The 24,447-nt window shown below is 43.9% G+C and overlaps 1 protein-coding gene across 12 annotated transcripts in view; it reads right to left on the bottom strand.

Annotated features, from left to right (window-relative positions):
• vps8 (VPS8 subunit of CORVET complex) overlaps window positions 1-24,447 on the bottom strand; it is a 957,961-nt gene that overhangs the window by 665,828 nt on the left and 267,686 nt on the right. For all 12 annotated transcript variants that reach the window (XM_085985671.1, XM_085985669.1, XM_085985662.1 and 9 more), the window contains 4 exons: window positions 20,296-20,415; window positions 19,817-19,873; window positions 19,022-19,104; window positions 9,493-9,577 (listed from right to left, as the gene is read on the bottom strand). In XM_085985671.1, the coding sequence (XP_085841797.1) occupies window positions 9,493-9,577; window positions 19,022-19,104; window positions 19,817-19,873; window positions 20,296-20,415 (345 nt within the window). The remainder of the gene's footprint in view (window positions 1-9,492; window positions 9,578-19,021; window positions 19,105-19,816; window positions 19,874-20,295; window positions 20,416-24,447) is intronic.

Here is a 24,447-nt window from a genome sequence, read left to right as displayed (position 1 = left end):
CTGCAATCGTTTTCTCTGTAGTGGTTGAAGGCATCTTTATCACCTCAGGCCACTTTGAATGAGCATCCACTGCTATGAAGAACATTGAGTCCATGAATGGACCAGCGAAATCAATGTGCACCCATTGCCATGGAGAGGAGGGCCACTCCCATGGGTGTAGAGGGGCATGTGGTGGTGCATTTTGGACCTTCTGGCATCCTAAGCAGCTCTTAGTTAGGTCTTCGATTTGTTGATCGATTCACGGCCACCACACATAAGCCCTAGCAAGGATTTTCATTTTCACTCCCCCCAGATGACCTTCATGTAGCTCCTTTAGCACTCTCTCCCTTAACTTGGGTGGAATCACCACTCTGGATCCACACATCACTGTCCCCTGGCATACTGACAGCTGCTCTCTTCTGGATGAGAACGCTGGCAACAGTGAGTCGCCATGTGTCGGCCATCCCCTCACTGTCAATTCATATACCCGTGACAGCGTCGGATCATTGCGGGTCTCCTTCTCTATATCCGCGTTTGTTACTGGCAATCGTTCAATTATCGACGAATAAAATATCTCGATAGGGTCCACTGCTGGTGCTTCCTCCACCGTAGGCAGTGGCAGGCGCGATAGCCCATCAGCGTTCCCATGCTGTTTCGTGCCTTTATATTCTATTTCATAATGATTCGCCCCTAGAAACAGGGATCATCTTTGTAACCGCTGTGCAGTCATTACTGGCACGCCCTTCTTAGGATTAAAGATGGAGACAAGTGGTTGGTGGTCAGTCAGCAAGGTGAACTTCTGCCCATGCAGATAATGGTTGAATTTTTTTACTCCCCATGCTAGGCTGAGGGCCTCCCTGTCAATCTGGGCGTAGTTGCGCTCGGCTGAGGTTAGTGACCGAGACGCAAAGGCCACTGGCCTCTCCAACCTGTCTGGGAATTTGTGCGACAGCACCGCTCCAATGCCGTAGGGTGATGCATCACATGCCAAACGAATTGGTAGTGCTGGGTTGAAATGGGCCAACACCTCTTTTGATGTGATCAATTCTTTACACTTCTGGAAAGCTTGTCTACGTTCGTCATCCCACTTCCATGGTACCCCTGTTTGCAGTAGGGTGTTCAGTGGGTGTAGTACCGTAGACAAATTTGGTAAGAACTTGTGGTAATAGTTTACCAGCCCGAGGAACAACCTCAGCTGTGACACATTTTCCGGTGCTGGAGCCTTGACTACTGCCTCAATCTTGTCAGGGGACTTATGTAACCCCTCTTCATCGATGATGTGGCCGCAATACGAGATCTGTTTCTGGAAAAACTCGCACTTGTGGCGATTAGCTCGTAGCCCATATTCCTTTAATCTGGCGAGCGCCTTCTCCAAGTTAGCGAGGTGATCACCGTCATTTTCGCCCGTGACCAAGATGTCGTCCAAATAACACTGGGTCCCTGGAATCCCTTGCAGGACCTGATCCATCGCCCTTTGCCAGATAGCGGGAGCCGAGGCTACTCCAAACACCAGCCGGTTGTATTGATAGAGACCTTTATGGGTGTTGATCGTAAGGTAATGTTTCGAAGCTTCTTCTACCTCCATTTGCAAGTACACCTGGGCTAGATCAATTTTGGTGAAGCGTTTACCACCAGATAGCGAGGCGAAAATATCCTCAATTCGTGGAAGCGGATATTGCACCGTGAAGGACTGGGTTCACTGTCACCTTAAAATCCCCACAGATGCGGATCTTCTTTGGTTCCCCAGGCGTATTACTCAATGACCTCTTCATTACAGGGACGATGGGTGTAGCCCACTCGCTCCAGTCCACTTTGGACAGTACTCCTGAACGTTCCAACCCTTTCAGCTCTGCTTCAACCGCTGGTCTGATCGCATAAGGCACTGGTCTGGCCTTCAGAAACTTTGGGCTTGCATTTTCCTCTATTTTAATTGTTGCTGTTATTCCTTTTAGTGTTCCTAGTCCCTCCTGGAACACTTCTGTTGTGTCAGTTAGCATTTTTGACAGTCGTCCAGGTGTGACGTCGTCATCCTTTTTGGCCTCCACCTTCAGTGCCTGTATGGAATGCCAATCTAAATGTATCTTCCGGATCCACTCACGTCCTAGCAGTGGTGGTCCTCCATTTGGCAATACATATATATCCATTTTAGGTATTTCCTGACCTTTATATGTCACTTTCACCCTTATTTTTCCTTTGGGGTAGACTTTTTGCCCCGTATACGTCTTCAAGACAATCTCTGTAGCTTTCAAGGGTATGTGTGAAAATAGCCGCTTGTAGTCTCTTTGATTTATGACTGTTAGAGCTGACCCTGTGTCCAATTCCATTTCCACTTGGACTCCGTCTATCTTGAGTGTAACCCAGATAGTCTAGTGATCCTCTATTTCGGTTACATTATGTAGTTTCAGACAACCCAGCTCCTTGCTTCCGGAGTCTGTGTCACTTTTCTGTTCGTCTGAACCACTGTCCATCACCTGGTGTACCTTTTTGTACTTCTCCTGTGGAGATTTCTTACTGTTGGTTTTCTTCCCAGACATGCAGACTCTTGCTATGTGTGCTGCTTTCCCACACTGTCTGCACACTTGGTCCTTGAACCAACAATCTTTCTGGTCATGTGTTGTTCTGCCGCAGCGATAGCACTTCCCTGTTCCATAGGTCATTTCGTTGGTGCCGTATTCTTGCGGTCTCCGTTGTATCTCTGCAGCGCCCCTTGCAGCTGCTTCGTGTGATACTGCCATATTGAAAGCTTTGTGCAGCGTAAGGTCCTTTTCTGATAGAAGCCGTTTCTGGGTTCCTTCACTTTGTAGCCCACACACAAACTTGTCCCTTAACGTGTCTGCTAGTCCCGCTCCAAACTGGCAGTATTTCGATAGCTTGCGCAGTTCCGTTAGGTACTCAGCATTGCTTTCATCTTTGTGTTGGTTCCTTTTATGGAACTTAAATCGTTCTGCTATCAGCAGCAGTGTGGAGCTTAAGTGGTCCTGTAGGATTTCTACTATGCTTCCAAAATCCTTGTTTACCGGCTTCTCTGGGGTTATTAGATTTTGCAGTAACCCATAAGTTTTTGCACCCATGGAGTTTAACAGAACCAGTGCTTTATTAGCATCTGGAACTTCATTCACCCTGCAGTACACCTCAATACGTTCCACATATGTCGCCCAATCTTCGACTTCATTGTCGAACGTAGAGATACTGCCACTCTTCGGCATCCTTGGTTGTGCGTTAACTATCCCCAATGGCGCCTCCCGCGCTTCCCCTTCTTCTCCGCTGGCACAAAATGGTGTCTCCCGCGCTTTCCTTCCTTCCCGCGCTCGCCCGTCTTCTCTGCTGCGGCTTCACAAAATGGCGTCTCCCGCGCTCTTCCTTCTTCTCCGCGGCTCAATGGCGCCTCCCGCTCTCTCCCTGCTTCTCTGCGGCTCAATGGCGCCTCCCGCGCTCTCCCTGCTTCTCTGCGGCTCAATGGCGTCTCCCCTTGCTTCGCCCCGCGGACCCTGATCAGCCCGTGATCCCTGGCTGTGCTCTGCGCATTCTTCTCTTGATATTTGTCGACGCCGCTCAGTCCAGAACCCGGCTGTTTCTTACCCTCTCTCTCTCCGGTTTGCAGTATTTTTCCTCGACGCCGCTCGGTGATCAATCCCCGGCTGCGCCCTGCTCTCTTCACCCTCTTTCTTACCCCGTCGATGCTGCCCGGCTCTCTCTCTCTGCCGTCGGTCGGCTCCAGCCGCCGCTGCTCGGGAAGGGTCTGCTCAGGACCTGTCGTCGGTCTCTTACTGCTCGTTGTGGCTGGGGAACCAAGCCCGGCTCTCCACAGCCTCCCCAGCGAAGTTGGATCTCTGCCTGACTGCTGGGCAGTTGCTCGCGGTCGAGGCCGGTGTTCCTGGACTCGACTATTTTTTTTTGTTTTTTTTGTTTAATGTTGCAGGTAGATTCGCATCAACACTCGTCGCCACTGTTAGATCCGTGGTTCAGTGGATAAAGAATTACACGGATGCTGTACATAAACAAACAACAGGTCTTTACTGGAGGAGGGTCATCTCTAGACTGGGGTACAGAGGCATGCGCACAGCTTATATACCGGTGTGGTTACTGCCGGTACTACAGTATACAGGAGCTGTAAAAAGTAGTTCTGACTTAAAGCACACGCACTACAGAGGTCACTTATTACTTGGAGGGTGCGAGTCTGAGTGGGGTAGAGGAGCAAAGGGATCTCAGAGTACAAATACACAAATCACTAAAAGTAGGTTAACCCAACAGGTTAACAAGGCCATTGAAAAAAGTAAACCAGGCACTAGGGTTTACTTCGAGAGGGACAGAATTGAAAAGTAGTGAAATTATGCTAAACTCGTATCGAACCTTGGTTAGACCACACTTAGTGTACTGCGTACAATTCTGGTCGCCATATTATAAAAAGGATATAGAGGCACTGGAGAGGGTGCAAAAAAGATTTACAAGGATGATACCAGAAATGCGAGGGTATACCAATATGGAAAGGATGAACAGGCTGGGTCACTTTTCGCTTGAAAAAAGGCTGAGGGGGTGACCTAATTGAGGTCTTTAAAATTATGGAAGGTTTTGATAGAGTAGAAACAGAGAGTGTGTTTCCACTCGAGGGGAAGAGCATAACTAGAGGCCATCAATATAAGATTGTCACCAAGAAATCCAATAGGGAATTCAGAAGAAACTTCTTTACCCAGAGAGTGGTGAGAATGTGGAACTCGCTACAACAGGGAGTAGTTGAAGCAAATAGCATTGATGCATTTAAGGGGAGGCTAGATGAGAGAGAAGGGAATAGAGGGTTATGCTGACAGAGTTAGATGAGGAAAGACGGGAGGAGGGTCAAGTGGAGCATAAACACCGGCATAGACTGGTTGGGCTGAATGGCCGGTTTCTGTGCCATATATCCTATGTAATCCGGGACAAAATTAACAGTCACTTGGACAAGTGTGGATTAATTAAGGAAAGCCAGCACGGATTTGTTAAACGCAAATTGTGTTTAGCTAACTTGATCGAGTTTCTTGATGAGGTAACAGAGAGGGTTGATGAGGGCAATGCGGTTGATGTGGTGTACATGGACTTACAAAAGGCATTTGATAAAGTGCCACATAATAGACTTGCCAGCAAAGTTGAAGCCCATGGAATAAAAGGGACAATACCAGCATGAATATGAATTTGGCTAAGTGACAGGAAACAGAGAGTAGTGGTGAACGGGTGTTATCGGACTGGAGGACAGTACACAGTGGGGTTCCCCAGGGGTCAGTACTAGGACCACTGTTTCTCTTGATATATATTAATGACTTAGACTTGGGTGTACAGGGCACAATTTCAAAATTTGCAGATGACACAAAACTTGGAAGTATAGTGATCAGTGAGGAGAGTAGTGATAGACTTCAAGAGGATATAGACTGGCTGGTGGAATGAGCAGACAAGTGGCAGATGAAATTTAATGCAGAAAAGTGCAAAGTGATATATTTTGGTAGGAAGAACGAGGAGAGGCACATAAACTAAAGGGTACAATCCTAAAGTGGGTGCATGAACAGAGACATCTGGGGTATATATGCACAAATCATTGAAGGTGGCAGGGTAGGTTGAGAAAGTGGTTAAAAAAGCATACGGGATCCTGAGCTTCATAAATAGAGGCATAGAGTATAAAAACAAAGAAGTTATGATGAGCCTTTATAAAACACTGGTTCAGCCTCAACTGGAGTGTATTGTGTCCAATTCTGGGGACCGCACTTTAAGAAGGATGTGAAGGCCTTAGAGAGGCTGCAGAAAAGATTTACAAGAATGGTTCCAGGAATGAGGGACTTCAGTTACATTGACAGACTGAAGAAGCTGGGGTTTTTCTCCTTAGAGCAGAGAAGGCCGAGAGGAGATTTCATAGAGGTATTCAAAATCATGAGGGTCTGGACAGAGTAGATAGAGAGAAACTGTTCCCATTGGATAAAGGGTCGAGAACCAGAGGACACAGATTGTCAGAAGAACCAAAGGCGACATGAGGAAAACCTTTTTTACGCAGCGAGTGGTTAGGATCTGGAATGCACTGCCTGAAAGGGTGGTGGAGGCAGATTCAATCATGACTTTCAAAAGGGAATTGGAGAAGTATCTGAAGGAAAAAAAATTGCAGGCTACAGGGAAAGGGCGGGGGTGTGGGACTAGCTGAAGGGCTCTTGCAGAGAGCCGGCCCAGGCTCGACGTGCCAAATGGCCCCCTTCTGTGCTGTAACCATTTTATGATTCTATGTTGTTGCCCTACATAGAGTACAGAGGCAAGCAATGGCAATGAAACTGGGTATAGTGGAATACAGTTATACTGAAAAATTTTACCCACCGCCTAAGTGAGCACAACGATTGAATGATAAGTATATCAAAAAGTAGGGATCTCTTGGGTGTACTATTGGAGCATACTGATTGTCAGCATCCACAGAGCAAATGTCGGCACATAAATAGATCCCATTCAGTTCAAAGGAAATAACTGTAATTAAAAAAACTCCTTAAGCAGATTGCCTTCTCATCAGTCCTAGCTAGCCACTAATCTCTAAAATTGGGATGAAATATTGGCAAAACAGATTATGATTGTTAAAATAGCAGATAATGGAATTTCATACAAATGTTACATTGCTCAGTGCGGTTTCATCCTAAGAGTGTGTGTGTTTGGTCTTGTTGGAAATACAAGTTAATAAATATATTTCTATATATTCTCTGAAATGGTAAAATGGAATCCCCTGGAAATCAAAGAGTTAGGTTTATGATTCATTGGTTGGGAAACTGAAGCCTTGAAGATAATATTAGTACCAACTGAAAACATGATTGCCTCCCACAGTCATGGACAATTTACTGAATTGACCGCAAAACAGTCTAATACAATCCCTAGAGCAAATTATTCTTCTGTACATAGTCGAAACAAGTAAGCCCATATTGATCTCTTGACAAATCTCCTTTTCCTTGTGTGTTAATGAAGAGTATGAGTGTAGTGCATAATACAATCAACCAAATTGGGCATTCCAATCACACAAAGAATGCACAATCCACTCAGATAAATACTTGAAAGATTAATCCCATATTAAATTAGTTCCAAAAGTGTCTCAATTGTTTATTCTTGGCTCAAATCATCTGGCCAGCAAAGGTAACACCTAATCCAGGTGCACATTATTTGAATATACTCCCTTCTTAATGTGCCTCTTGCCTCAATTATTTTGACTCTTAAAAGATGAAAAGGTTACTATTTTTGTGATGTGAAATGATAACATGCGACTGGAAGTGTGTGAAGAGAACATCGGCAATGTTGCTTACATAGAAAGCCGATATTAATTAAGAAATGAGCATTACTCTAGTGAAAGAATGAGTAATTTCTAATTATCTTCCTGAAAACAAAAATAAGTGATAATGACTTAATCTGTCCCAATACTACCAGTAGAATTCAGTATATATGCCACAAAAATAAACGCAAAAAACCCCTTCACCAAAACATGCACAAGCGAATGACGTCAACACGTAGAAATACTTCAACATCATGGGGTTAATTTCACTGAACCCACACTCCCTGAAGGGAGCCACACTCACTGTTGGAGAATTGGCACTACAGTGCTGCAGTCCCATCTCCATTCCACAATCCCTTCGAGCGTAGTTCCTCTTTGGAGTGGCAAATCTACCCTTATAAGTTTTACTTAATGTAAGTAATATTAAAGGATTATTTTGATGGGAACATAAGTGATGATTTGGAGGTACAAACATTGAAGGCAGTTAGAGTGCATTTGTGACTACAACTAGCAGCTGAATCCAAGTCAAGGGAGATCGCGATCAAATCGTACAGCGTTCTGTTCAGATAAAACCCTGAATACCATGTCCATTTCTGGACTCAGAGACACAAGAGTGACATTGACACAATGAAAGCAGTGCAAAGAGCAGAGCCACGAGGCTGATACCCACTTTTAGAGGCCTCAGTTAGGAGGAAAGACTAGAGAGATTTGGGCTCCTCAGCCTGGAAAGGAGGCACCTTGACAGGTAATCATATCGAGGTATACAAATATAGTTAAGGATATCGAAAGAGAAATCCAGAATTTACTTTAAAATAAATTGAGAGTAGAACAGGTTCAAACCATTAAAGGAAATTAAGACTGATATTAGGAAGTTCTTCACAGTGATAATCACATGGAATGGACTCCCAGGTAGTGCAGTGGAGGCCAAAACCCTTGAATCATTCAAGAGACAATTCGATGCTGCAATGGGGGACTGTAGGGTGCTTCTGGATGGATGATTTAAAATGGGCCAAATGCCCTCTCTTATCCCTAATTATCTTCTGACAGGAGCGAGAAATGCCCTGTCACCCTACCTAGGTTGCCTTGAAGTTTAGACCGATGTGAAGGATCTGCTCAGACCATTTTCAACTCCCTCTTGCCTTGCTGTCCAGTCAGTAATCCTCTACCCCTTGCTGAAGGGAGAATCAGTTAATTTATTGTTTCAATACTCCATCTGAATCTGAATTTGTTGACCTAGTTAGCAGTCTATTCCACAAAGTGTGAAGTTATACTCAGCTCCAGGATGTGTTCACCCCCAATCTCAACACTCCCCCTTGCCTAGTGGACAGTAAGAAACCTTGAAATACCAGCACTTGGCAACACTGAAGAGTGGAAGACAGGTTTAATTCCCCAATCCACTGAATTGCTCTTCTCAGTCATACTGTGAGTGGATGATTTCACCAGAGGTCATTTGCAGCTGCACAGGGCATGACTAAAACTAGTTTCACACTGCTGTCATGTGACCTTCTTTCAGGCATCTCCAATTAATTTCCTGTCCGAAGAGAATATATTAGAGCTTCCCTCACTGCTCTTCATTGAATTAGGATGCACTATATTGTAGCTGATCTCTGAAGCCTTTTCAACAGTTCTATGCTCCTATAACGTATAAACACAAATGAATACACATTGCCTGCTCTAAACAACATAATGTGGCATTTCAGCCTTAAATTCAAATACACATTAACGGTCCGCAGCTAGTACAGGAAACTTTGGTTTATCCGGAGGTTGTATGTCTGGAAACCTCGATCTAACGGCAGAAATCAGCAGCCGTTTTGGTTAGGTTTTTTTTCTTCTCCGAGCATTTTTTTTTTATTTTTTATAAAACAGTCAGGCTCTGGAAAGCGTCTCTGTAGCTTAGCAACAGCTTCAGAGACGCTTCCAAGGTACGGGCCGAGTGTTTACAAGCTGTTGCTAAGCAACAGTGTTTGTTGTCAGATACGGAGATGAAAACCTCCATATCCTTCAACATTAGCGCTGGTCTATCCGGGAGTTTTGATAGATCGGCAGCAGCTCGGTCCCGTCGGTGCCGGATATCGCGAAGTTTCCTGTATATGAAATTTTGACAAAGTGTGGGTATATCGCATGACATTTTTGGATAATTTAGACAAGTTAATGCTACAGGGATTTGCAGTCCAGACTCGGGTGCAATTGGAATAATTAAGCAGATATGTCATTACTAAATAACAATTATTATTACTTCCTCCCTTTCTTGAAATACATACCTTCCTAATTGGGTCATTCAGGTAACAGCAGATGATCTTATCATACAGTTGCTTCTTCTCGTACATGAATTCACAGACTTGGTAGCTGGAAAGAAAGAGTTTTGTTTACAAAATAGTATCTAAATAAAAAATAACACTTACAAAAACGCCTTGCCCTCCTCCCCCAGAAAAACAGAGGAAGGTGCAGAGCTATGGGGAGAGAGTCGAACAATCTCATTACTTTTGGATTGCTCTAGCAAAGACCCAACAAAGACACAATAGGTGGGATTTTAACCCCAAAAAACGGTTGGGTTGGGATCGGGTGGGAGGTTAAAGAGTTAAAAATTGGAATTCCGACACCAACCCGCCTACATCCAGTTTTAATGTTGGCAGGACATGGGGCTGGGCAACCAACCCACTTGCAAGAGGTGGGCTGGCCCTTTAAATATTATAATGAGGCTGTGTACCTCACATTGAAGCTCCATTTTTAATTTAACTGTCGGCAGCTGGGTTTCTCAGGCCATGGGGAACCTGACAGCTGAAGGCGAGGACTGCTGGATCCAGGAGGTAAGTGCCTTTCCACTTACCTCCTGGATCCAGCGTTCCTGCCTAGTCAAACCCACCCCCACCCCCCGACCCTTCCAATCTCCCCCACCCCCCCAGGCTTCTGATACCCCTCCCCCCTCACCATGGCCTCCAATCTCTTCCCCTCAGCATACAATCTCCCTATCAATGACCACCCCCCCTCCATGAGGCCGATCTCCACCCCCCCGACCCCCATCCAGCCTTCCGACCCCCATCCCGGCCTTCCGACACACCCCACAACGATCCCTGGCACCTGACCCCAGGTTTGTCCAATTAGATGAAATGGACAAACTATGTATGCCTCAAGTGAATACATTAAAAGTAACATTCGTATCATTGGGTTTTGCAGAAGTATGAGCATTACTTCCTCAACTTGCAGCAATGTTCCCCTCCTTGACTTTCAGATCCCAATTTCCCTGGCCCTTCATCCACCAACGATCTTTCCAGATTTGCAGTTCCCCAATCTTCTTTGATTCTCCCGGACTTTCAGCTCTCTAACTTTCCAGAATCCATACTCAGAAATTAGCATTTTGATTTTTTGGCTCCCCAACCCTCCCTCTTTCCACATCCACCAATGATCCTTCCTAACTCTACAGAGGGTAATGTTACTCCCTAGCTCTCAGCTCCCCAGCTCCAATTTGATTTGCTGATTTGAACAAGAAGGAATGAATTTCCACCTCTGAAAAGATTCCAGCTATTATTGTTGATTATGGGTTTCGACACCAGAAATAGCACAGTAATAACAGCTGCCCCTGATCTGTCTGATTCACACTAGGCGAATCTGGTGTGCACAACATAGTCTGCTATAAACAGCTCACACTAAATTTTAATAACTGAAAAAAATTATATATGTTTGAAATCTCATGAAGTTTGCTTTTTTGGTAAAGAAAATGAGGGAGTGTAAAGAAATTACTTTCCTTCTTTGGATGTCCTATACCAAATACTATCCATGTCTGAGAAACTTGACAACCAGCTCCCGGGCCTCTATCAAAGCTGCTCTGTCAACGGCCTCCAGGAAGTGCACAAATACAGTCCGGGGTAACTCCCCCTTTTCCATGGAATCTAATCACTTTTCATCATTTTTTTCCATCCCAACCAAATATCCCTCTTCTCTTTGGTAGATCAATTCTAGTTTTTACAAGGATGATACCAGAACTGAGAGGTTATAACTATCAGGAAAGACTGGACTGGCTGGGGCTCTTTTCTCTGGAAAAGAGAAGGCTGAAGGGCGACCTAATAAAGGTGTTTAAAATTATGAAGGGATTTGATAGTGTAGAAGTAGATAAAATGTTTCCACTTGTGGGGGGGGGGGGGGGGGTAGATAAAATGTTTCCACTTGTGGGGGGGGGGGGGTAGATAAAATGTTTCCACTTGTGGGGGGGGGGGGTAGATAAAATGTTTCCACTTGTGGGGGGGGGGGGGGGGGTCCAAAACTAGGGGATACAAATTTAAGATAGTCACTAATGAATCCAATAAAGAATTCAAGAGGAACTTCTTTACCTAGAGAGTGGCTAGAGTACATGAGGGAGAAACAAATAGGATATGCTAATAGGGTTAGATGAAGTAGGGTTGGAGGAGGCTCGTGTGGAGCAAAACACTGGCATACAGCAGTTGGGCTGAATGGCCTGTTACTGTGCTGTATGTTCTATGTAATTTGTTACAATGTGCTCAATCAATTCCTTTTAGATTGTTGCAATTCAATAAAATTAGATTGTTCAGAATTCTTCAAACAGTGAGACCCTCTGCATACTGTGAGTTTACTTTCATAGCCAGCATTCCAACTAGCAATTTACTGTATACCTTCTACTGAAAAAAAGGATTGGAACACTCATATGCTGTCCTTGCAAGTCTACATGTAACTATATATAGATGCTACTTAGCACCATACCTACTTATACTAATGCTGAAGAACATTTTAATCTCATTTTACTCTCACCTAACTGTTGTGGTCATAGCTACATCTGTTGCGAGACACTAACTCTGGCAAAGGAAGGAAGGATGGCAACAAAGAGAAAAAAAGAAATAATTTGCATTTACATTGCACCTTTCACATCCTCAGAACATTTCAAAGCACTTCACAGCCAATGAAATGTTTTTGAAGTGTTGTTTGTCATTGTTGTAATATCAGGAAACACAGCAGCCAATTTGGGCACAGTAATGTCCTGCAAATAGCAATGAGATAAATGTAGCACTTCCTCAGTATTGCACTGAAATGTCAGCCTAGATTATATGCTCTAGTGCCTGGTGTGGGGTATAAACCTTCAACCTTTTGACTCAAAGACAAGAGTGTTACCACTGAATCAAGGGTGACATCTTATGTAATTGTGACAGCAGTAATCTATCCCTCTTCGTCCTTCTCAACCTGTCTGCAGCCTTTGACATATTGGACCACACCAATCCTCCTCCAACGCCTCTCCACTGTCGTCTAGCTGGGTGAGACTGCACTCACCTGGTTCCATTCTTATCTATCCAGTCGTAGCCAGAGAATCACCTGCAACAACTTCTTTTCCCGCTCCTGCACCGTTACCTCTGATGTCACCCAAGGATCTATCCTTAGCCCCCTCCTATTTCTCATCTACATGCTGAGCCTCAGCGACATCATCTGAAAACAGTGTCAGTTTCCTCATGTACACAGACGACACCCAGCTCTACCTCACCACCTCCCTCAACTCCGTCACTGTCTCTAAATTATCAGACTGCTTGTCTGACACCCAGTGCTGGATGAGAAGAAATTACCTCCAACTAAATATTAAGACCAAAGCCATTGTCTTTGGTCCCCACCACAAACTCCATTCCCTAGCCACTGACTCCATCTCTCTCCGTGGCAACTGTCTGAGCCTGAACCAGACTGTTCGCAACTTTGGTGTCATATTTGACCCCAAGATGAGCTTTCGACCACATATCACTAAGACTGTCTATTTCTACCTCCATAACATCCCCTGCCTCAGCTCATCTGCTGCTGAAACCCTCATCCATGCCTTGGTTACCGGCAAACATAACTACTCCAACGCACTCCTGCCCAGCCCACTTTCCACCCTCCGTACTTGAGCACAAAAATCTAGGCCGACACTCCAGTGCAGTACTGAGGGACTGCTGCACTGTCAGAGGTGCCATCTTTCGGATGAGAGGCCGAGGCCGAGGCCGAGGCTGCTCTCTCAGGTGGATGTAAAAAAAACAGCATGCCATTATTTCGAAGAAGAGCAGAGGAGTTGTCCCTGGTGACCTGGCCAATACTTATCTCTCAATCAGCATCACCAAAACAGATTGTATGGTCATCATCACGTTGCTGTGTGTGGGAGCAAACTGGCTGTCGCATTTCCTGCACTGTGCATGTGTTTGTATGTGTATGTGCGCATGTGTTTGCGCATGTATTTGTATGCACGTGCATGTGTTTGTATGTGTATGTGCGCATGTATTTGTATGTGCGTGCACGTGTTTGTATGTGTATGTGCACGTGTGTGCATTTGTGGCAGTGTGTATTGCGTGCGTGTGCGTACTTTTTTATGGGATATTTTACTACGTTAAAGACGACTTATAAATGCAAGTTGTTATTATTGTTGACACTCAAGTGTTGCAAAAAAACAAATTCTAAACTCTAACCCAGATAATTAAATCATATAAAATATGGATTGAAATTGAATACTTTTTTTTGTATATGGTTAACCATTTTTCTAACAGAAACGCCTTTCATTTACACACATGACTAACGATTGATCCTCAGTGAGGTAAATCAAACAGGCAGACAAAGCCTCAGATTAACATCTCATCTGAAAGAACAACAACTTCCATTTATATAGGGCCTTTATCGTAGTAAAACGTCCCAAGGTGCTTCACAGGAGAATTAAAAGACTAAAAAAATTGACACCGAGCCACATAAGGATAAATTAGGGCAGGTGACCAAAAGCTTGGTCAAAGAGCTAAGTTTTAAGGAGCGTCTTAAAGGAGGAAAGAAAGGTAGAGAGGCGGAGAGGTTTAGGCAGGGAATTCCAGAGCTTAGGGCCTAGGCAACAGAAGGCACGGCCACCAATGGTTGAGCAATTATAATCAGGGATGCTCAAGAGGGCAGAATTAGAGGAGCGCAGCTATCTCGAAGGGTTGTGGGGCTGAAGGAGATTACAGAGATAGGGAGGGGCGAGGCCATGGAGGGATTTGAAAACAAGGATGAGAATTTTGAAATCAAGGAATTACTAATGAGGAGCCAATGTAGGTCAGCGAGCACAGGGGTGATGGGTGCATGGGACTTGGTGCGAGTTAGGACACGGGCAGCCAAATTTTGGATGACCTCAAGTTTATGTAGGGTAGAATGTGGGAGGGCAGCCAGGAGTGCGTTGGAATAATCAAGTCTGGAGGTAACAAAGGCATGGATGGGGGTTTCAGCAGCGGATGAGCTGAGGCAATGGCGGAGACAGGCGATGTTACAGAGGTGGAAATAGGCGGTCTTAGTTATGCTGTGAATGTGTGGTCGGAAGCTCATTTCAGGGTCAAATATGACACCAAGGTTGCGAACAGTGTGGTTTAGCCTCAGACAGTTGCCAGGGAGAGGGATGGAGTCAGTGGCTAGGACCAAAAACAATGGCTTCGGTCTTCCCGATATTTAATTGGAGAAAATTTCTGCTCATCCAGAACTGGATGTCAGGCAAGCAGTCAGGCAATTTAGAGACTGTGACGGCGTCGAGAGAAGTGGTAGTGAGGTAGAGCTGGGTGTCGTCAGCGTACATGTGGAAACTGACGCTGTGTTTTCGGATGAGGTTGCCCAGAGGCTACATGTAGATGAGAAATAGGAGGGAGCCAAGGATAGATCCTTGGGGGACACCAGTGGTAACGATGTAGGAGCGGGAAGAGAAGACGTTGCAGGTGATTCACTGGCTACAATTAGATATATAAGGATGGAACCAGGCGAGTGCAGTCTCACCCAGCTGGTCGACGGTGGAGAAGGATGGAGTGGTCAACCATGTCAAAGGCTGCAGACAAGTCAAGAAGGATGAGGAGGGATAGATTACCTTTGTCACAGTCACAAAGGATGTCATTTGTGACTTTGATGAGGGCCGTTTTGGTATTGTGGCAAGAGCGGAAACCTGATTGGAAGGATTCAAACATGGAATTGTGGGTAAGATGGGCACGGATTTGGGAGACGACAACAGGTTCAAGGACTTTGGAGAGGAAAGGGAGGTTGGAGATGGGGTGGTAGTTTGCAAGGACGGAGGGGTCAAGGGTTGTTTTTTTGAGGAGAGGGGTGAAGACAGCAGATTTGAGGGAGAGGGGGACAGTACCTGACGAGAGAGAACCGTTAACAATGTCAGCTAACCTGTGAGCCAGAAAAGGAAGTTGGGTGGTTAGCAGGTTGGTGGGAATAGAGTCGAGGGAGCAGGAAGTGGATCTCATGGACAAGATGAGCGTGGAGAGGTCATGAGGGGCGATCGGAGAGAAAGTGGAGAAAGATGCTAGTTCAGAGCTAGAGCAGCGGGGAACCTTAGAGGAAGTTTGGCCAGGTGAGCTAGGGGAAGGAAGGGAAGTGGCAGAGGCAGCTGAACGGATGGTCTCAATCTTAGAGACAAAGAAGTCCATGAGCTCCTCACACTTGTTGTCGGAGGTGAGGATGGAGGAGACAGGGGAGAGGGGTTTAAGAAGACAGTTAGCAGTAGAGAATAGGAGCCATGGTTTATCTTTGCATTCCAGAATGATTCTGGAATAGTGAGCAATTTTGGCAGACGAGAGCAGGACCCAATAATGCTTTATGTGGTCTAGCCAGATCTGGCGGTGAATGGCTAAACCAGTTTTCTGCTATATCCGTTCAAAGCTGCATCCCTTGGACTTAAGGGAGCGAAGATGAGGGCCATACCAGGAGGAACGGCCAGGGTGAGAGGGAGGGTAATTGTTTTAATTGGGACTAGGGCATCAAAGGTGGTGGTGAGGGTGTGGTTGAGCAGATCGGTAGCTACAGGAATGTCATGGTGAATGGATGGCCAAAGGCTGGACAGTTGGGATTTCATAAGTGCAGTTGTAAAAGAGTTGAGAGAGAGTTTTTTTCCAAGAGGTGGACACAGAAGGAAGTAGGGTTGAGGGAGGGTGGAAGGGGGTTGTGGGTGGAGAGCGATACGAGAAAGTGGTCAGAGATGGCCTTAATCGGTGATTGACACAATGGGAGTAGCGAGGCCACAAGAGATGGCAAGGTCGAGGGGGTGGCTGTGAATATGGGTTGGAAAGATAGCATCTTTGATAATATGGCACTCCCTTAGTGCCATTTAAGTGCCAACCTAGGTGCTCAAGTCCTGGAGTGGAATCTGAACCCACAATCTACTGATTCAGTGGTGGCAGTACTATCCCTGAGCTAAATTGACACTTATTCTGAACTAGTCTAGGTACTATTAAAATAAGACAAGAATCTTTGTAGAACCACAGAATATTACTGTCATTTGCCCCATTAATTCTGCACCAATTGTTTTTCTCTACATGAGCCACTTTGTCTAACTCTAGTCTCCTGCTCACTCCACAGTAAGTTGTGGACTCTGCTTTAACAATAGTTAAAAACAGAGAATTCCATTAACTAACCACAATCTGTAAAGGTTTTTGGCCTAAAAATTCGGTTGCTTTGTGCCTCCCGTTAGCGGCCTAAGAGGGCGCTAACGGGGTGAAAGGCAACTAGCGCCAGGCACGGCACCGCCAACGCCTCCCGCGAAATTCAGCAGGAGGTTAGCGGCCCACGACGCGGTGCCGCCAGCGATGACATCATCGCCATGCGCAGCGCCCCACTCGCAAGCTTCGGTAGCGCCCCCTGACTTACCGTCGGACGCTATGTCCGATGGGGTCAGGGAGCCTACCTACGCCTACCTGCCCCCGTTGCCGTCCCCGGCCTCCTGACCAGCCCCCCCCACGGAGAGGGAAGAGAGGCAAGCAGGGGAATCACATCATTATTACTTATATGTAATTGCATCTTTATGACGATTATGACTTAAATGATCTAATGTGCTACCAATAATTTATATTGGGGCAGTAATTCCTCCCCAAACACGTGAGTACGGAAGGGGTACTCACACGTCTGGCCGGAGGAAATGCCGGTTTTCAGCATGCACAGCGCATGCGCTGAAAACCGGCATTTCCTCTCCTCTAACCCAAGAGGTGAAGAGACTAGCGCGTGCGCTGTAGGGGGCAGCGCGTGCGTCTTGGATTTCCTCTGTTTTGGGGGATTTGCGCATGTGTAAAGACCTCTGGTCTTTACGCTTGTAAAAAGCACATGTAAGTATTTATTTTTACAGGTAAGTGGTGTTTTAGTGCAATTTAGAAAAAAAATTTCCACAGGTTTATTATTTTAAAGAATCTACAATAAGGTAAGTTTAGTTTTAGACCCTTTTTATTAAAAATTTATTTTTTTCAAAAAAAAAATTGTTTAAATTATTTTTTTTAAACTTATTTATACTTAATTTAATGATTGGGATGTTTTTTAAATTTTTATTTAAAGTTTAAATAGTGTTTTGGGCCCCCGTAGTTTTCATGAGTTTGACAGCTATTACTCTCAAACTCATGAATGAACCTTCCCCTCCCCCGATTGGTTGTACAGTGCTCACCTGACCCCAGCTGGCACATCGCACTAACTACGCCGCTGGATCAGGTAAGCACTGCGCGCTGACATCTGAACCGGGCCAGGGACAGGAAATGCAAGCAGGCCCGGGCTTCAGATGTCAGCGCACCGGGTGAGTGCAGATCGGGGGCTTGCACGCGCGGCAAGCCCCCGATCCTAATTTCAGGGCCAATGTTAGTTTGTGAAACCCATGTCTGAGATTTCACACATGCACTTTTGATGCCTCTACACTGTTATGCTAAATTATGAGCCCATTATCAGCTCAGGGATAAACTCAAAAGCATAGAATGCTAAAACACAAAAACTTGCATTTGATGCAGACAGTAAAAGCTGAGAGATTGGAGGGTAGGGGTACAGATCTGGCTTAAGAACTAGCTCAGTGGTTCATGGTCCTTAATAAATCAATCCATTCATTCATTACTTTCTGGGCAAATATTGCTAGCCCAGCAGCATCCTGCTGTGATTTACAGCATAACAAATGATGAAAACAATTGTATCTATTATTTAAATTAAACTTTACTGCAGAGATCCCAACTGATAAAGATAAACCTACACAGTAGTGACTGAGAAGGAATTCTATCATTGGTCCCAAACATGTGTCGCACTTTAAATTTCTAAACTTGCTCATTCAATTTTCAAAACAGAAAAGTTTTGACAGTGATACAGATTGAATTTAAAACCGCAACTTAGCGCAAAAATGCATCAGGCTATGGGCATGTGAAGAAGAATTAGTCCAGGAGGGGGGCACGGGCACCAACGGCCCAAGAATAAGCAGTAGTACTATAAATGTGGTAAGCACTAGAACTGAATTCTGGCCCACTTTAACCACTAATTTGTTATTTTGATGGCCTACCAGTTGTGGAGAACAAAATGGAGAAGTATGGTGACTAAATGTCACCCGAGTACCAATTACTAAAAAAACACATGTATTTTGTAGGTACTTACTATTACAGTCATAAATTAAATTGAAAAATCTACCTACTAATTTAATACTGCCCTAAAGGGGGCATAAGCGACATCTCAGTTGAGCCAGTAAGATACAGCACTTAGTTCAGAAGTCTAAAAGACTCATAACTCAGAAGTGTTGCAGGTGAGAATAAGTAATGGCAGCTTTCATCATTGATCGAAAAGTAACTTGGTATTCTCTGGGGAGCTGTCTTGTTTATTCAGTATACATGTGCCTCATCAGAGAACCTAAAGCACATTTTCAAAAGACTTCCAAGAAACTACTGCCAATGTAATTATTTCATATGCAAATTATCTTTTGATTTTCAAATGGGTAAAAATATCAAACCCATTAGCAATCACAGCCACAAAATAAATCTTTAAAACTTTTCTCACTTAAGAAACAGGTCTATAATTGAGTTGAACTATTTCAACATAACTCACAATGCAGCTTTCTCAGCCATAGTGATCAGTCTGTTCTCATCAAACTGTACAATTCCCCCAGCCTGAAGCAGCTCCAGAAGGACCTACAAAGGAAGCAAAACAGAAAAGCCTTTATTAGTGAAATAAATAATACCACTACAGGCTATATCTTTGAAACATTAATATGTTCCTTTATTTATCATCTGCCTTCTCTGGCTTTGTCTATTTTCAATATAAGGCGCTGTATTGATTGTTCAATCTCTCCAAAGGTACACTGCACTCATTTTTAGTGTATAATTCTGGAGATCCCCAAGGAACTATCCTTAGCCCCCTGCTCTTCCTCAGCTACATGCTGCCCCAAGTGAAGCATCTTGAGACATTTTTCTATATTAAAGGCGCTCGATAAATGCAAGTTGTTGTCGTTCCTGATATAATTAAGGAACATTTTGTTGTCCTTTATATTTCCACTGCATTCCTCTCATGTTCCCTTTTTTCACCTCTGATTAATTTCTTCGAATTCCTCTGCTTGATTTTCTCCCTACCCTGTTCCTGTCCATTTCAGAATTTTAAATACTCTTTTTTGAGATTGGATGGAGCTTTCTTAGATACCCATTTCATATCTGGTACAGCTGTCCAGGTGGTTGCAATGATTGGTGCTGACAGTTCACAGCTGATGGTGTCTCAACCAAATGGAACATTAAGAAATCCAAATCCAACCTTGGGATTCAGAAATCGGAAAATTGGGTTCTTACAATTGGGATTCTACAAGTGCACTTAATCCAATTACACATCCTAATACATCAATGCTATTTTCACCTGTTGCCTCTCAGCATGTCGAGACTCGTCATCAGGACTGCACAGGAATTCAAGAACCTAAAAGACACAAAAACATGCATTTTTATAAGCTGGTTAAATTTGTAAATGGAATGGCTAAAAAGGTTATTTAAACTTTTCTTCTTTTCATTTTCTTGTACAAAGCATTGTCTCTAGCCAAGGAGGGAGGCAGAGTGAAGTAATTTGCTTCCACTCCTTTGTCAGTGCCAACTCTCCCATACCCAAAGCCAGTTGTCTACAACGGGACAGCAAAGCTCTAGGTTGAACTACAGGATTGAAAGTGGGAGCCACAGACTATGGCACAGAAGTATTTCTGGCTATTTACCTTTTTCCATGAAAGCACAGGAATACCAGGGTGAATCAAATGTTGAACTACATTTAGATCCTAGATAGGATAAGAGTTCAGGAGAAACCAACATTGCATCCAATACAGAATCTTACATGTGCTCTGAAAAACTTACCTGGTCAAAAAGCATCCTGTTAACAAAAAGTGTGTTGTCTGGTTTTGCCAGCTGTCGTGCCAGAAAGGTGAAGAGACATCCAACCTGTGATGGAGTGAAGTCTGAATTTTCCACCATTACCTGAAGGAAGTCATCAAAAATGTAAATCACTTACAACAAAAAAGCAGCAAATAAATAAGTCATTTGCAGAACTGTCACTTACTTTGAACAACTGTTTTTCAGTCCAACCAGTAAATGACATTCTCATGGTGACATATTACTCCACCTTTTTTAGGATAAGGGGAGGGGGGCATTATAAAAGGCTAAAATGAAACCTCTAAATATTAGTAGAGAAATGTAGCTTCATAACTGTAATATTCACCATGACAAATAGTTAACTACTCTTGAAAATTAATTTCAGAGATAAAACATTGCCAAAAATTTCAGTCTGAATCACAATAAAATTCCAATCATTATTATTGTGATTTTAATCAAATTTGCCAGTAGGTTTTAAGTTGATATTAAAAATAATTTTTGCCTGACAGCCTTAGGCAGAACTGGTGAATGTAAATCATTTTAATGGTAGTTTGAACAAGACTATAGTCTATCTTTTCTCAATACACATTAATTTCCATGATGAAGATGGTAGCTCAGGATAGAAGCGCAGGATGAAAGATGGAAAAAAGGCTACTAGTTGTATGCGTACCAGGAGTGTATAAGAAGCACCCACCGGGACATGTTACCACCAAGAAAATATTCTATACACATGGGCACAAAAGCTGTTAGCAAAGAACTCTTGGGCACAATGAGGTTAAGGAACAAAACCCTAAAAAAACATACAACTCGTAGTTATCACATCACAGAATCACAGAAACCCCACAGTGCAGATAGAGGCCATTCCAGCCCATCGAGCCTGCACCGACACATATCCCACCCGATCCCCGTAACCCCGACACCAACACATATCCCACCCTATCCCCGTAACCCCACGTATTTAATCCCCCTAACACTAAGGGTCAATTTATCAGAGCCAATCAACCTAACCCGCACACCTTTGGACTGTGGGAGGAAACCGGAGCACCCGGAGGAAACCCACGCAAACACGGGGAGAATGTGCAAACTCCACACAGACAGTCGCCCGAGGCCGGATTCGAACCCGGGTCCCTGGCGCTGTGAGGCAACAGTGCTAACCACTATGCCACCGTGCTGCTGAGAGTTTTTTGTTCCTCAATATGCCTAAACCGATCAATATTTCCAGGGTGAAAAATGGGGCTGTCACATGATAAATGTGGTTAGCTTTCCAAAAATACCAATACTTTATTTCAGTAAAGAGAATCCACTACAGGTAAAATGGAAAGTTCATTACAGGAAACTCTTTTTTATCCGGCACCGACGGGACCGGCGTGGTGCCGTTTGATCAAAAAGTCCAGATTACAGAGAGGTATACTTACCAAGGTACGAGAGCCCCGTACATGGCCACAGGTGCAGGAGCCCCGGTTACACGGCACTTGTGCAGGAGTCCCGGTTACACGGCCACAGATCCAGGAGTCCCTGTTGCACAGCCACAGGTGCAGGAACCCCGGTTACACGGCCACAGATCCAGGAACCCTGGTTAAATGGCCACTAATATATAGTAAAACTTACCTGAACCTACTCCTGAATTTTGCCGGTTAAAAGAGAGCTTCCTGTACTTTGAGAAATTTTTTTTTTTTTTTTTTTTGAATGAGTGGGAAATGAGATTTGAGGAGTTCAGAGTACCTGTAAAGGTCAGGATCCATTGGCTATTCGAGATACAATTTCAAAATTTTACTTCAGAATCATTGCCCTAGCAAAGCCAACATGAGGACCAGTGGAGAGTCAGTATTTTATTATATAAACAGAAAATCAGGACCAAAGATTGTAAACCCATTCAAATGAAATGGAACTATTATCACATCATTCAAACAGTGAGATAATGTAAAGCAATGACTGTCAGTATAAACAAATGAGAATTGGCAGGGTCACTTTCCAACACATCACCTTTCCAGGAGGGGAAAAAATGACTCTCCAAATCCACTCACCGACTGAATAATTCAAGTTTGCTACAATTATTAAAGTGCTGACTTGGCCAATGGGTGTGCCTAGGCTCATAACTCAGCACCCTTTGCTTCCAGTCACAAGGGTTATTTTAGGATGCAACTCAGAACTAATGGTGACTATAGAGTTAGCAAACTTTAAAGGGCTTGATGGCACTGCACCTTCAAATACTGAGAACTGATTAACTTATTTATTCTTACCAAAATGCTTTGCTTTTAATTATTGAAATTTCATTAAGCTTTCTATAAAGGGGAGAATTTTTTTTTATTGAGCTATGTATGTCCATGATAAATTCAAGAGGGACCTCAAGAGAAGAAGTTTATCACAACTGTCCGATGTACACCAACCTCCCCCTGGAAAGGGGATGTGTTGGGAATTAAACCTGCCAATTCTCACTTGTTTATATTGACAGTATTTAAAGAAATATTCCAAAATTCTCAACTAACATACATTCCATTGAGAAATAAAAACTCCATGGGAAAAGTGATTCATCCATGGCTAACTAAAGAAGTTAAGGATAATATTAGATTAAAAGCAGCTTATGATGTTGCAAATAATAGTAGCAAGCCTGATGATTAGGCGAGCTTTAGAAGCCAGCAAAGGATGACCAAAAAATTGATAAAAGAGGAGAAAATAGAATGAGAGTAAATTAGCAAGAAATATACAAACAGATTGTAAGAGCTTCCACAAGTAGGTAAAAAGGAAGAGAGTAGCAAAAGTAAGCATTGGTCCCTTAGAGTCTGAGACAGGAGGAATTATATTGGGAACAAGGAAATGGCAGAGGCTTTAAACAAATATTTTGTATCTGTCTTCATAGTAGAAGACACAAAAAGCATACCAAAAATAGTGGGGAACCAAGGGGCTAATAAGAGCGAGGAACTTAAAATAATTAGTATCAGAAGAGAAAAAGTACTTGAGAAACTAATGGGACGAAGTGCCAGCAAATCCCCAGGACCTGATGGCCTACATCCTAGGGTTCTAAAGAGGTGGCTGCAAAAAGAGTGGATGCATTGGTTGTAATCTTCTAAAATTCCCTTGATTCTGGAATGCTCCCAACAAATTGGAAGGTAGCAAATGTAACCCCGCTATTCAAGAAAGGAGGAAGAGAGAAAACAGGGAACTACAGGCCAGTTAGCCTGACATCAGTTTTCAGGAAATGCTGGAGTCCATTATTCGGGAAGTAGTAACAGGGCACTTAGAAAATCATAATATGATTAGGCAGAGTCAACAAGTCAACATGGTTTTATGAACGGAAAATTGTGTTTGACAAATTTATTAGAGTTTTTTGAGGATATAGCTAGCAGGGTAGATAAAGAGGAACCAGTGGATGCAGTATATTTGGATTTCCAAACAGCATCCCATAAAAGGTTGCTATGCAAGATAAGGGCTCATGGGGTTGGGGGGGGGGGGTGGGTAACACATTAGCATGGATAGAGGATTGGTTAACGGACAGAAAACAGCAGGTAGGGATAAACAGGTCATTTTCAGGTTGGCAGGCTGTAACTAGTGGGGTGCTGCAAAGATCAGTGCTTGGGCCTCAGCTATTTACAATCTATATTAATGACTTAGATGAAGGGGCCGAGTGTACTGTATCCAAGTTTGCTAATCAAGTTACTAAATACCATCAGAAATGGTTGCTGTCCTAAAGTTTAATGCTATAACAGACACAAGAAAAAGCACATTTTACTAATAGTATTATAAACAACTTGCATTGAAATAGCACTTTTAATGTAGAAAACTATCTCCATGCACTCAGAAGAGCTATTAAGAGAGATGGCCAAACGCTTGGGTCAGTGAGGTGGGTTTTAAGGAGACTCTTTCAGGAAGAGAGGGAAGTGCAGAGGCAGAGGGGAATTCCAGAGCAAGGGGTCTAAGCAGCTGAAAGCACAGATGCCAATGGTGGGTGAAGGGAGTGGTGATTGACAGGGGGCCAGAGTTAAAGGAGCGGAGAGTTCCGGAGATGGTGGGGGAGGGGAAGGAACGGGTTGTAGGGCTGGATAGTGGCCTAGATAGATGGGTGTTCAAATACTCCCCGAAATTTCTATGACTTTTTTTTTTAATATCGGACCACTCATTTTATTTCCAAAAGAACGTCCT

Source organism: Somniosus microcephalus, chromosome 4 (genome assembly GCF_052327205.1).
Source record: "Somniosus microcephalus isolate GS21.2 chromosome 4, FLI_Smic_1.0, whole genome shotgun sequence".
In the NCBI taxonomy this organism is placed as follows: domain Eukaryota; kingdom Metazoa; phylum Chordata; class Chondrichthyes; order Squaliformes; family Somniosidae; genus Somniosus; species Somniosus microcephalus.
The sequence above is the reverse complement of the archived record's forward strand: the minus strand, read 5'-3'. Positions and strand labels throughout refer to the sequence as shown.